At 45.1% G+C, this 15,149-nt stretch overlaps 1 protein-coding gene across 3 annotated transcripts in view; it reads right to left on the bottom strand.

Moving 5' to 3' along the window:
- Positions 1–15,149, bottom strand: part of NCMAP (non-compact myelin associated protein) — a 41,451-nt gene that overhangs the window by 3,503 nt on the left and 22,799 nt on the right. For 2 of the 3 annotated variants that reach the window (XM_007178702.2, XM_057555604.1), the window contains exons 2-3: positions 6,522–6,612; positions 3,404–3,488 (exon numbers count right to left, since the gene is read on the bottom strand). In XM_007178702.2, the coding sequence (XP_007178764.1) occupies positions 3,404–3,488; positions 6,522–6,603 (167 nt within the window). In that variant the 5' untranslated portion in view covers positions 6,604–6,612. The remainder of the gene's footprint in view (positions 1–3,403; positions 3,489–6,521; positions 6,613–15,149) is intronic. The other variant, XM_007178703.2, reaches the window with a different exon arrangement.

Below are 15,149 nucleotides of genomic sequence, written 5' to 3'. Positions count from 1 at the left end.
AAGGGCATTCTTCAATGTAACCATAACACAATTATCACACTTTAAGAACCTTCCATTTTTGTTGTTGCTGAATTAAAATTTCTGCCTATTCTTTTTTTTAATTTTATTTTTGGCTGCGTTGGGTCTTCCTTGTGGCATGCAGGCTTTCTCTAGTTGCGGCAAGCGGGGGCCACTCTTCATTGCGGTACGCAGGCTTCTCATTGCAGTGGCTTCTCTTGTTGCGGAGCACGGGCTCTAGGTGCACGGGCTTCAGTAGTTGTGGCACACGGGCTTAGTTGCCCCACAGCATGTGGGATCTTCCTGGACCAGGGCTTGAACCCGTGTCTCCTGCACTGGCAGGCGGATTCTCAACCGCTGCTCCAGCAAGGAAGTCCTCCTATTCTTTTCTTTTATTGAAGTATAGTTGATTTACAATGTTGTGTTAATTTCTCGTGTACAGCAAAGTGATTCAGTTACATATACATATTTTTTTCATATTCTTTTCCATTATAGGCTATTACAAGATATTGAATATAGTTCCCTGTGCTATACAGTAGGACCTTGTTGTTTATCTATTTTGTTTGTATCTGCTAATCCCAAACTCCTAATTTATCCCTCTCCCCCAACCCCTGCCTTTTCCCTTTGGTAACCATAAATTTGTTTTCTATGTCTGTGAGTCTGTTTCGTAAATAAGTTCATTTGTATCATATTTTAGATTCTATATATAAGTAATATCATATGATATTTGTCTTTCTCTGTCTGACTTACTTCACTTAGTATGATGATCTCTAGGTCCATCCATGTTGCTGCAAATGGCATTATTTCATTCTTTTTTATGGCTGAGTAGTATTCCATTGTGTATACATACCACATCTTCTTTATCCGTTCATCTATCAATGGACATTTAGGTTGCTTCCATGTCTCAGCTATTGTAAATAGTGTTGCTATGAACATTGGGGTGCAAGTATCTTTTTGAATTATAGTTTTCTCCGTATATGCCCAGGAGTGGAATTGCTAGATCATATGGTAACTCTATTTTAAGTTTTTTAAGGAACTTGTTTTCCATAGTGGCTGTTTTCCATAGTGGCTGTACCAACTTACATTCCCACCAACAGTGGAGGAGGGTTCCCTTTTCTCCACACTCTCTCCGGCATTTATTATTTGTAGACTTTTTTTTTTTAACTGATTTTTTTTTTTTTTTTTTGGTTGCGTTGGGTCTTCATTGCTGCATGCGGGCTTTCTCTAGTTGCGGCGAGCGGGGGCTACTCTTCTTTGAGGTGCACAGGCTTCTCATTGCGGTGGCTTCTCTTGTTGCAGAGCATGGGCTCTAAGCGTGCGGGCTTCAGTAGTTGCAGCACGCGGGCTCAGTAGTTGCGGCACGTGGGCCCAGAGTGCACGGGCTTCAGTAGTTGCAGCTCTCGGGCTCGAGAGAACGGGCTCAGTAGTTGTGGCACATAGGCTTAGTTGACCCATGGCTTGTTGGATCTTCCCAGACCAGGGATCGAACCCATGTCCCTTGCATTGGCAGGTGGATTCTTAACCACTGGACCACCAGGGAAGTCCAATAGACTTTTTAATTATGGCCATTCTGACCAGTGTGAGGTGATACCTCATTGTAGTTTTGATTTGCATTTCTCTAATATTTAGCAATGTTGAGCATCTTTTCATGTGTCTATTGACCACCTGTGTGTCTTCTTTGGAGAAATGTCTATTTAGAGACACTTCCATTTTAAAGATGATAAAATCAAAGCACAGAGAGGCTAAATAACTTGCCTACTTTTGACAGACCAAAGACTGAACCCAGGTTTCTCAATTCCCAGCCCACGTATCATTGTAAACAGGATGGGGTGAGTAGAGTCTCCATCCAAATTTCAACCTAGAAAAGGGGTTGAGAGCTCCAGCAATGATGGAGAGGAATGGCGGGTAGAACTTGGGGTCTGATGTCACTTCCTGGTTTGAAATAGACCCAAATTGTAACAGCCCAAAGATTTTTAAAAATAACATATGAAATGTTATTATTGTTATTATATGTGTACTGGTGGGAGTATTTTCTCTGAAACGAGATGAACTGGGTTTGAATCCCAACTCTGCCAATTAGGGCTGAGTAAATTCAGGCATGTTACTTAATCTTCCTGTGCCTGTTTCACACTTATAAAATTGGGGATATAGAAGCACCCACTTTGTGGTGCTGTTATGAAGACTCAATGAGTTAATACATGTAAAGAGCTTAGAACTGTGCCCAGCACATAGTAAGAGATCAATATATGTTAGCTACACTTATAAATACATTAATATTATTATAAAAACAATGCAGAAATAAAGAAGCACACCCCTTGACCCTGCAAAAACCAACCAACCAACTAACCTACTAGCAATCCCATCATGCAGACATATTGGTTGTTAACACCTTGTGGTATATCATTTGAATTTTTCCTGGGTACATGTGTGTAACCCATGTGTATGATCATAATGTACATACTGCTTTAGGGACTTCCCTGGTGGTCCAGTGGTTAAGAATCCGCCTTCCAATGCAGGGGACACAGGTTCGATCCCTGGTAGGGGAACTAAGATCCCACATGCTGCAGGGTACTTAAGCCCGCGCGCCACAACCACTGAGCCCATGCACCCTGGAGTCTGTGCGCCACAACTAGAGAGAAGCCGCGCACCGCAACGAAGAGCCACTAGCCGCAACAAAAGATCCCATCTGCCACAACTAAGACCTGATGCAGCCAAAAAATAAATTAATTTTTAAAAAATGATGTACATACTGCTTTGTAAATTTTGACAATATGTTGTAAACAACCTTCCTCATCAATTTATACATTTCTACAATATTTTTTAATGGCTTCCAGGTCTTCTATGATGTAATTGAATTTAGTCTTTTAATTTTGATTTATTCACTGAAAAGAATAATCTAGCAAAGCTGTGACTACAGGTGATAACAGATAAGGTGATAACACAGCAGTTACTCTTCTTACAATCAATTTATATGATTTTATTTCCTTTTATTTGGTCCCAGAAAGTAAAGTCGCAGGTATGTGCATTTCAGTATTTGTCACCTCAAATACTCATGTGGTCCACACAATACAACCTAGCAGAGGGCTCTCCAGGAGAAGAGGATTGAAACACTCCTCTATTATCTGTAAATTACATATAAGAGTTTACTACACAGCTCAAGGTTATTATCATTTTCATTATATTATTATATTTTAAAAATATTTCTCCAAATACAAAAATATATGGTCAATGTGATGTTCTTCCAGTAGAACAGACAGCAAAAAAGGACCCACAAAGGGTTAGAGCATTTGATGATGGACTCATAGATACTGCTGTGCACATAATAGGCACCCACAAACGTTAGTTCCCATTCATTCTGGCATCACTGAAGGGACCAGACAGTTCCAAAGCCCAGGGCATCCCATACCTGTTGTACGTCTTCAGCAAGATCAGAACCACGGTGAAGATGATGATGACAACCACCACAATGGCAGCAACGATGGCTCCAGAACCTACGAGGAAGAGAGGAGTGGAGATGGCTAATGTGCAAACTGAAATGCAAGGAAGGATTCGGAGCCTGGGAGGAAGACACAACACCTGGCATCCTCACTGGGTCAAGGAGAGAGAATGTGAAATCCTGGCACACTCACTGCTGACCCCAGGACAGAGTCACATCTAGAGTGGCAGTGTACCTCTACCTCCAATGGGACTTGGAGGGCCATATCCTCAGCACATTCCCTGCCAAAATCCTGCCTTAGGCTAAGTCCTGCTCTTATCGCCCCCAAGATAGCTTCGAACTTCTTTTGTGAAGTAAAACATCCTTCCTTCTTTCAGATAATATAAAAGTAATATGTGGTTTTTGTAGATAATTTTTTTTTCCTACAGGACACGCATGGGCAACAACAATAGCCCTGTGCCCTGTGTAGATAATTTTGAAAATATACATACAAGCCAAAGAGGAGGGGAAGATGAAGACCTCATTACCCCAAGAACCACTGATAGTCTACATACGTATATATTCACCAATGTGATCATGTTTTTGCATATGTGCATATTTATCTATCATCTTTTAGAATAATTAATCCTATGTCTGAAAATCCATCTTAAGAAAATATTCATAAATATGGAAAAATATGCACTCGATAAAAATGGAACCATATTCCGTATACCGTTTTACAACAAAATACCCTGATCCTCTTGCTATGTAAGTACATATTTTTCTTCATGACTCTTGAAGGCTGTATAGTACTCCATTGTTTGCCTGTGCCATAATTTGTTTACCAATTCTTTACTGAGGATATTTATGTTGCATTCAATTTTACACTCTTAAAAACAAGGCTGTGATGAGTGTCCTTGTAGCTTAATATCTCAGATTCTAATTTCAATATCAGCTCCCAGTCCCAAAGTCAAACTCTAATATTAGGTTCAAGATCAACAACCTTGCCAGAATTGATATGGAAAACATCAAGAATCATAAAAAAGCTTCATACTTTAAACCGATCTATCTGATTCTGGGGAATTGATCATAGGGAATAATCCCAAATACAGAAAAAGCTACATGAATGAAAGTGTTTATTACATTATTGATGTTCTAAATATGGGAAGGGTTTAATAAGGTATAGCACACTTATCCCATGAAATATACTGTAATTAAAATAAAAATTATGAAGACTATGGTACATGGAACACTTTCGATGATAGAAAAGCATGGAATATAGAATATGATATTATGTGCACATCCACATATACATACATGTACATTATGTTGCAACCATTAAATATGTGCATACAGACATAACATCGAACAAAAGAAGTCAGATACAAAAGAGTATGTGTGGTATGATTCCACGAATACGAAGTTCAAAACCAAGGTAGAATTAATCTATGGTGGTAGAAGTCAGAACAGTGGGTTCCCTTGAGTGGGTGGGGGATAGTGATTGCAAAGGGCACCAGAACTTCTGGAACACTGATGGTGGCCTGATTCTTCATCTGGGGGGTTGGCTACACAGCTGTGTGCACTTTGTGAAAATTCGTCCAGCTGTGCACTTATCATCTGGGCACTTTTTGGAACTCATGTAATGCTTTTATAAAAAGTTTACTTACTAAACAACAACAACTGTGCATTTATTCATAGGAAGAAAGACAGAGGGAAAAAGGGAGGGGGTGGGGAATCCATCATGGAGTTACTTGTTTTTCTTTCCTTCCTGGGGAGTCCAGTGGGTTTTTCAACCTCGGCTGGATAATTCTCTGTTGTGGGGACTGTCCTGTGCCTTGCAGGGTATTTACCAGCATCCCTGGCCTGTACTCACTAGATACCAGTAGCACTTCTCCTCCCACACTCCCAGCTGTGACAAGCAAAAATGTCTTCAGACATTGCCAAGTGTCTCCTGGTGGTAGGGATGCCAGATAAAATACAGGATACCCATTAAATTAGAATATCTGATGAACAATGAATAATTTCAAAATATTGCATGGTATATCCTTATACTAAAAATCTATTAATTGTTTATCTTAAATTCAAATTTAATGGGTATCCTGTACTTTCATTTGCTAAATCTGGCAACCTTATTTAGGGGGCAAAATTGCCTAGTTGAGAACCATGACTTTTAGTTAAATAAAAACAGTATTATTCCCATCTTGCTGACAGCGATTCTATCTACCCTGCATTTCACTTCAGAACTGTTTTGAGACATATTTCAGCAGGCCTCTGTAGGTCTCCCCACCCAGAAAAGAGCAGGCTAACATGTGGGACCCTGTCCCAAGAGCGACCCTCTCTGGGTGTCCATAGAAGAGGCACATCCTGCCATTAACCCAGCTTCCTGCCGGTACCCCAGCCTGGAGCTGTCTGTCACTGTTCATCACTGCTCCATGTGTGTCGGGAGGCCTGGTCCATTCATGGAGGTACGTACCAAGTCACCTGACATGACTGAAATGGACCCAAACTTCACCTAATACAGTCAGTTGGTTTTCTGAAGAATGGTCCTCAAATTTTTCCTTCTAGGGACCCCTCGTTCTTGGCAAATGTCTCCCCAGGACTAACTCTTCCTACCTACATTCATTTACTCCTTGGTAAATTGACGGGATGTTTTTGCTTTGCAAAACTAGTACGAAAGTAGCTGCATCTTAAGGTGACTCGTGTGGGGCCATCTTACAAGAGATACAAATTTCCATCGCCTTCTAAGCCTCAAAATTCCCTAATGAAAATAATAGTAATAGTAATAATAATAATAATACTCATTAGGTACTTAGTATGTTTCATACGCACAGAGGCTATTCTAAGTTTTTTACATGGATTATTCCTTCTAGCTTTCACACCTACCTATGTGGCAGCTTTGTTAATATTCCCATCTTATAGATGAGGAAATCAAGCCCAGAGCAGTGAAGTCATGTGTTCAGGGTCATGTAGTTGGCAAGTGGTATATTACTGAGACTGAGACCCAGGCAGTTTGTCTCCAGGGCCCACGCTCTTGACCTCGACACCAGGAGCTGACCACAACACCTGTCCCGCCCTCGCTCCCCTGGCCACCAAGCTAAGTTGACCTTACTCTTGTACAGAAAGTCTTCTCCTCTGGTGGTCATGTTCAATGAGAAGAAGGTGGTACTCCCCAAAGGGGTAGCTGTGGTCATCTCGACCTGCTGAGAAGGAAGATGAAATATCATTTAAAACCAGAGTAATCTTTATAACCCCTGTATGATGTCTTTTTTGGTCTTCATCTGGATGACAGGAGAAAATATTTAAGCATGCAGTTTCTCTTAGCAGCAATTAAAGATAAGGCCTTTTACTATACACCATGGGGAATTAAAAATAAGGTCTGACATTTGTAAAGAACTTCATTTTTCAAAGCACTTTCAATTCATTCAACAATATTTATTCAACTCCTCCTAACTATGTTTCACACAGAATGTCTAAATTGATCTTCTGGAAAGTGTGAGGGAGGTTATTGTTGCCATTTGACTGATGAAACTGAAGCCCCCAGTGCCATGTGGAGCCCCAAGTTTACCTAGAAGAACTGAACCCTGGGCGTCTACTTCCCATGCTAGTGGGACTTTGGCCACCCCACAACCGTGCTTGAAATTGTGTTCCTGCTTTCAAAAGCTTTACAATCTAAGGAGGAAAGAATGAAAGCAAATGAAAAAATTATGGTTACTTGATTATTAAGCAGTCAGTGACATGAGCCATTGGGTTGTGAAGAACGATTTCAAGGAGGAGATCAATTTGAATGGGCCTTGAAGGATGAGTGTGGTTTGGGGATGGGGGTGGAGGAGGGAGAACACAGGTGTGGTTGCGCAAAACCCTCAATGGGAAGAGGGCATCTCCCATGCACAAGGCTGTTGTAGGTGCCTTCACAAATGACATCTGTCAGCTCACTTAATCCTCTCAATCATCATATTTTGCTGCTGAGAAACTGAGGCTCAGAGTGGTTGAGTGAATCGACCAAAGTCACACAGCTAGGAAGACGTGGAGCTTGGCCCAAAGGCAGACTCCTTGCCTCCGGAAGCTCACATTCTGGTGAGAGTGAGAGAGACAGTAGGTTTGACCATAGCATTCTCGGGCTCAAAAAACCATCATCTCCCCAGTACCCACACTTCTATATCTGGCAGTGAAAGCCCTTCACTGGCTGTTTCCACCCTCCATTTCAGCCTCTTGGCTCCTCCCACCAACCTCTGCCAAATTGCTGGGACAACGGGCCACTCCATCCTCCCCCGTCGTTCCTGGTCTTTGCTGTCTCTAGGCTGTGGCCCCAGGCTTTGGCCTCCCAGGTCCCCCAACTCTGCCAGCTCATGATGGAAACAGGGGTCAGCACCCCTCCAGTGGGGTCAGGTCATCTGCAGCCAGGCTGGGGGCTCTGGTGGCTATGACCTGTTCCCCTGCCAACCCTCCCAACAAGGGCCTCAGCCTCAGAATGACCCTGTGTGGCCAGGCCCTGTTGATCCACAGGATAGGCTCTGCCTTTACTTTCTCTGCCCTCCTTTAAGCCTTGAGATCCTGCCTAAACTACTGCCGCACCCCCAGCTTTGTCCGTCCCCTCCTCCCAAACACCCATCCTCAGGACGTTCACAACTCAGGCTTCCTGAAGGACGTGTCTGTGACTCTGACGTCACCCCGCCGGCCAACCTTTCAACCTTTCAGCCTGGCTGGGCTTCCTGACTCCCGACTACCTTAAACAGACCTGGGTTGCTGGCCACGCTCCATTGCCCGCTCCCCCTCCAAAAGGAACAGAACCTTCCAGACTCAGCCCAGTCACCTTCAGGAAGACTTCCCGCCAGTCAGAATTAGCGATGCTACCCTCCATCCTCCCATAGCAGTGCCCTGCAAAGAAGCACCACCACAGCTTGTGTCTCAGTTGCTGTGTCTGGCAGTCAACTCTCCACGTTCATTGTCAGGTCCTTGAGGTAGAGACTGGTTCTGGTTCTTTTCACTCCTGTCTGGCTCTCCTCACCTTTGCCAGTGGAAGGACTTGAGTGAGGGGCTGAACCTCTCCCAGCTGGGGTTGCTGTTTGTAAAATGAGGTAGCTTTTCTCAAGGGAACTGAGGGTTCAAGGTTAAGTATGGAAAGTGCTTTTAAGTGCTCAATAAATGGTAGATAGCCCTCAGGATTTTACTGGGTATTAGTGAATACTTGCTGAACTAATTAGAGACAGGAGCTCAAAACAGGAAAAAAAAATTCTTTCTATAAAAATAGGTATGGACCAGGCTTTCCTGGTGGCTCAGTGGTTAAGAATCCGCCTGTCAATGCAGGGGACACGGGTTCGAGCCCTGGTTTGGGAAGATCCCACATGCCGTGGAGCAACTAAGCCCATGCACCACAACTACTGAGCCCACGTACCACAACTACTGAAGCCCATGTGCCTAGAGCCCGCACTCCGCAACAAGAGAAGCCACCGCAATGAGAAGCCTGCGAACCGCAACGAAGAGTAGCCCCCACTCGCCACAACTAGAGAAAAGCCCACACGCAGCAACGAAGACCCAATGCGGCCAGAAATAAATAAATAAATAAATAAATTTATTAAAAAAAAAATAGGTATGGACCAATTTGAGAACATGGAATAAAAGTCTTCCCCAGCCCCCCACCTCCACTCCTACTCCTAAGGAGAGGTGCCTGAACCCCTCCCTCAACACACACATACACACACTCCCCATCTCAGCACATAAAGAGTTTTAATATGCATTTTCCCAGACCCTCTGCTTCTATCCCCACCAATATCAAGCTGAGAACACTCACCAGTAACGCTTTCTCACAATTCCTTTTAAACACAAAAAAGAGAGAAAAACAAAAATAAAAACAAAAACAGAAAGAAGAGGCAAATAGGTGGCCATTGGTCACAGGTCATTTAAGGAGACAGGCATGGCATAATCACTAGATAAACTAAACCCTACCATGGACACATCCCCCGTTAAACCAACATGCACAAAGATGACGGAAGCCACCATCCGAGTGTCTGCCACATGCCAAGACCTTGTGCCAGATATTTTTTATCCATCCTCTGATTTAATTAGAAAATGCCATGTAAAGTAGGTTTTCCTCTCCCCTTGTTTCAAATGAGGACCCTGAGACTTTCCATGCTCATACGGCCTGGAGGCTGCAGGCTTGGCGTATGCACTTGGCTCTGCAAACTTCAAAGACTGTATCCTTCCCTCTACACCACCTGCCCCTGGTACACATCGGTGGGGAGGGGGGAATGAACAGTCACTACAGGAACCCGCACACATGCACTCACAGACACACACTGACCCGTAATGGAGCCGCCTAAGGCCACCAGGACACAGGCTCCTCTGCAGGTCCTTCAGGGTGACCTCCTGGGTGCCAAGTTCCAGGTGTGACTCCTTTTCGGATGGGCCCAGCTACTCTTCTTTCTGAGAGAACAGTGAGTAATCCCAGAGCATATCTTGCCCCATCTAAGGACCGAGGGCTCTAAATTACGTCTCTGTTCCTGCCACATCAGAGAAGGTGGGAGGGAGGGTGGTGGAGCATTGATGGCCAAGGATGTGGGTGTTTTCATGTGTAGGGCCCCTGCAATTCTTGTTAACCAAGTGAGATCCAGCAGGGGATTTCAGTATCAGAGGTGCCCATGACCAGGATCCATGGCCACAGAAAATGGGGGAGCATACAGGGAGGGCGAAGCTAGTTTTTACTGACAGAGGTTAATTTAATAATTAATAATAATAATATACTATGTGCCCCAGGCACTGCACTCAGTGATTTATATGGGAGGTCTCATTTAATCCTCATACCTTTCTGGTTAGGAGGGTGCAGTCACTGTGCCCACTCTACAGATGAGGAAACTGAGACTCAGATCAGAGAAGAAATCAATCTAAGCTCACAAGGCTAATATGTAGCCATGCTAGGATTCACGCTAGGGTCTGTCTGATTTCACAGCCCCTTCTCCATAAACTCTCACTGGACTGCCTCCCAGTGAATCTGGGGCCCAAATCAATGTAGGGCTTTGATGAGAAAAACCTCACAGGCTGTGGCGGAGAGAGCCAGAGCCCTTGATCTAACCCTGACCCAGACTGGTCCTACCTGACTGGTCCCTGACCTTGCCTATACTCTGAACCTCTGTCTCCAGCAGAGCCTTAATCTCATTTGCAGAATCTATAAGAAACTTTTTCCTTGGGTTGTTTACAAATGGCCCCGTGTGGGAGGTCAGTTTGGGAAGCGATGGAGGGTCATGAACCTCACTGAACCACCCCTCTCTGACAGTTCCTTGGTCAAGTGTAAGGGCCATAACTGGAGGATAAATGTTGCCAGACCCCACCTGTCCAAAATATTTCCCCCTTCTGCTCTGCCCCTGTGGTACCCTCCTTCCCTCTGGCCTAGCGTAAAAGTTCCTCCCTGGATAAGACAACCCAGATGCTATCAACCCTGGCAGACCCCTACCCAAACGTCCAACTATAGCTCAGAATAGGTAAGCCATGAATGCCTGAGACCCACAAAAACATTGGGATCAATTTCTCCCATTCACCTGAGAGATGGGAGATTCAGCATGACTTAGTTTCTTCCACAGACAAGAACCTCACTACTCCCAAGCAGTCCCTTGATAATTATGTTTTCATTATCAGAAAATTAACTTTCATTTTGGAACCAAAAGCTCTCCCCTTGTGATTTTAACCCATTGGTCCTAATTCTCTTCCCACAAGGGTAATCTTCTACTTCTTACACATGGCAGTGATCATGCTTAAAAGTCCTTCTATGTATGAAAAGTTAAAGTTCTACGAATGGAACAGTTATGGTGGTGTAGTAGTTAAGAATCCGTCTGCTAATGCAGGGGACACGGATTCCAGCCCTATCTGGGAAGATCCCACATGCCGTGGAGCAACTAAGCCCAGTGTGCCACAACTACTGAGCCTGTGCTCTAGAGCCCGCGAGCCACAACTGCTGAGCCCATGTGCCACAACTACTGAAGCCCGTGCACGTAGAGCCCGTGCTCTGCAACAAGAGTAGTCACCGCAATGAGAAGCCCCTGCAGCACAACAAAGAGTAGCCCCTGCTCGCTGCAACTAGAGAAAGCCCGTGCACAGCAACGAAGACCCAATGCAGCCAAAAATAAAACAAATACAATAAATAAGTTAAAAAAAATAAAATTGCTACATTTGTGCTGAAATCAGCACATCAATTTTACCTCCCACCAGTAGGTGGCAATAGCAGTTGGCTAGAGTATGTCCTTTTGGACTTAACCAACAAATCGTTGGCAAATGTCCCGTGAACCCAACCTGTTTCTAAGTAGAGGAGCTTTCTGCCCTTGAAAACAGCAACTGTATGTTCTCTGGTGATTTTCTTCTCCGGGATAAATATTCTCAGCTCCTTCAAACAATCTTTAGGGTGATAGTCTCCCTCATGGATGGGCTCCTTGTTTCTCTGTATGTCAATGTCTTCCTTAAATATAACACCCCAAACTGGATACATGACTCCAGAGGGGGCCTGAACTCTCCAGAATGACATTTTTCTTGACAATTATCAGACCTGAGCCTGAATTCTACTATTTACTAGCTGTGTGACCTCCGTCAACTTTCTTCACTTCGTAGTTTTCTGATCTGTAAAACAGGAATTACAAAGTTCATAGGGTTGTGTGAGAATTAAATGAGATAAAACATGTGCTATATTTAGCACAGTGGCTGCACACAAAACCCATTGATATTGCACTGGATTAACGCAGACAAATAGCTCATTAGCTTTACAGGCAGACACAGCACACTGCTCCACCCATACCCTGTTGGGACACCCGCAAACCTTCTTCTGACTTATTCTTGTGCTTGTTTACGGTCAAAGCCCTAAGATCGGTAAGTGCAAGGGCTTTCTACACTCAAAGTGCTATGGAACTAGAAGGTAATAACAGCCGCATTATGCATGGTGACAGTATTATGATGAGCTGCGGTCCAGTAACCAGAACTCCATTACACTCTTGTGCAGCTGTCTTTTTGAACTTAAGGGCAGGACTTTGCATTGATCCCTGTCAGCCTTGACCTTGTTGATTGAGCCCTCAGGAGAGAAACTCCAGCTCCTGCTGGGTGGCTCCTGAGAACTCTTGACGGACTGTGACAGAGCATGTTGTCTAGGAACTCAGGGCCCAGCAAGGGCTTTGGGGTCAGGTAGCCCTGGGTTTTAATCTTGGGCTCCCTGCTGACCAGCTCTACAAGCCAAGCCACTTCTCTAGGCTTCAGTGTTCTCATTTATAAAGCAGGAATAACACTCCCTGTCTTGTGGGGTTACGAGAATAAATGAGATGTTATAACTGTCCAGCACGGTGCCTGCTGGATGGTGGGTGATGGGTGAATGTCCATCCCAGCCCCTCTTCTCCTTTCCTCCCTGTCCCCAGTCTGTGTTCTCCCTGCTCTTCTTGGAGCCCCCAATTCTCCACCTGGCCAAGTGTTTGCTGCGTTTGCTCAAGCTCAAGTACGAACAGGGAGGTCAAGGAGCCAGGCCGTGAAGGCTGATGTCCCAAGGAGGTGATTTGAGGAGGGATACCTCAGAACTTCCAGAGGTTTGACCTTCTCCTTCATTTCCGCTGAGGGTAGAGACAGACGAAATAGTGAAACCACCCCCAGGGAGGCAAAAATCCTAATGGGACTGGTAGGGCACGGGGGCTGCTGGGTATGCAGCAAAAGAGCAATAATGAACTCATAACTTGGGGTGAGAATCAGGACACCTGGGTCCCCTTTGTTACTCTTTGCCATACAACTGTGGAAAGTCATCTCCCCTCCCTGGACCTTGGTTTTCCCACCTGTAAAATGGCCCAGTTTGGAGACGATCTCTAAGGGCCTTTCCAACTTGTGGTTCTATTGCATGGACCAGCCATTCATAGCTTACGTCAAGAACCAGTGTCTTCCAAAAGCTCATCTTTCTTTGTAGCTACCTACTTGGGGGATATTGGGAGACAGTGTGTACAATTCAGGCTGGAAGGCATGTGAGACTAGAACAAACTGAGAAGAACTCCACAGAGGGGTTTTGACATGGCAGCAGCATTGCACACGGGACCCTTAGGAAACTCCAAATGCTCTGTTGAGTACATAGTAACCCCAGTCTGCCTGAATCCTAGCTGGCCCCTCCTACACCCTCCATTCCTGTTGGGTTCCACATCATCTCCCCCCACTCCATCTGCCCTGCCTGTGCTTGGCTCTGTCCCATTGTGTGTCACAGCTTCCAAAGGTGGGGTCTGAGTTGGCATAATGCTATCTTGAACTTGGGGCCAGACACAATTACATACTGAATACATGTTCCTTGTGGTTGGTTCCCAGAAATTAGGAAGCCCATTTCTTGTTCCATTCATCCATCTACTTTTCTATCCTCCCATCCACTCATGCACCCACCCACCCACTGTGCACACATTCATCCTCCCACTTGTTCTGTCCATTTTCCCTGTCATTCATTCAGCCAGCGCCCACCATGTACACAGCTCTGAGACGATTCAAAGATGGGCCATGGGGATCATGTATCTAGAGCTCAGACAAAGAGGATGAGAAATGGAATTATTTCCTTTAAGAACCTTTCCTGAAACTTCCCTGGTGGTGCAGTGGTTGGGAATCCGCCTGCCAATGCAGGGGGCACAGGTTCGAGCCCTGGTCCGGGGAAAATCCCACATGCCGCGGAGCAGCTGAGCCCGTGCACCACAACTACTGAGCCTGTGCTCTAGAGCCTGCAAGCCACAACTACTGAGCCCGCGTGCCACAACTACTGAAGCTCGTGCGCCTAGAGCCCCTGCTCCGCAACAAGAGAAGCCACCGCAATGAGAAGCCCGCACACCGCAACAAAGAGTAGCCCCCGCCCGCCGCAACTAGAGAAAGCCCACGCTCAGCAACCAAGACCCGACACAGTCAAAAATTTAAAAAAAAAAAATTAAAAAAGAATCTTTCCTTCCATCAATATTTAGTGGGGCTCACGCCTGGTCCAGCCTGATCAGAGAGGTGGCTAATCAACATCAGATTGAAGTCCTATGGAAAAGGCAGTGGCCTGTGACTCTGGAAGTTTGGGTTCCAGGCCCACCACATCTACAAAGTCTTATTTACCCATCTGTCAATTTCTGGCTTGAACATCCTTTGTTTCTTATTTTTGTGGCCCACGTTGTAAAGAAAGGTGCCTCAAGGAGCTTCCAGCCCAAGACCTTAAAGTCTGATAAGTTTCATGGACAAAGAGTTATAAATAGAAATCCCAGATGAAACTTGTCACAAGGCAGATTTACACCTAGTGCCAATAGGGTGGCACAGGCCGTGCCAGGAGTCAGTGGGAGGAAGAGACCAGTGGGTACCCTGGTTGAGACTGACCGAGAGCTGGAACGTGACCTATGCCTTCCACTTGCCCCTCAGTTTTTGGGCTCAAGCCAAGGGCCCAGCCACGGAGTCCTCAAACTACACCCGAGTTCCTACATAAATCTCCAGGTGTCCCACTGTCCCCAAGGGAAATAGGCACAAGGTTAAAGAGTTTATGCCCCTAAGTGAATATGTCAGAGGAAAATAATTCCACCCCGACATTCTGATCAGGAAGGAAGGGAAACTAACATTTAAGGGGACGCTGATGAAGACTCAGACGCTGTGCGTTCATACGTTTTCTCACTTAATCAATACGACAAGGCGGGTCTTTTATCTCCACTTTGCTGGTAAGAAATGGAGGCTCAGAGAGGTTAACTGACTTGCCCAAAGTCTCACAGCAAATGAGTGGAGACGCTGACTCTCAAATTCA

The sequence above is a fragment of the Balaenoptera acutorostrata genome, chromosome 1 (genome assembly GCF_949987535.1).
Source record: "Balaenoptera acutorostrata chromosome 1, mBalAcu1.1, whole genome shotgun sequence".
NCBI classification, from domain to species: domain Eukaryota; kingdom Metazoa; phylum Chordata; class Mammalia; order Artiodactyla; family Balaenopteridae; genus Balaenoptera; species Balaenoptera acutorostrata.
Note: the sequence above shows the minus strand (reverse complement) of the source record. Positions and strands in the feature narration are given on the sequence as shown.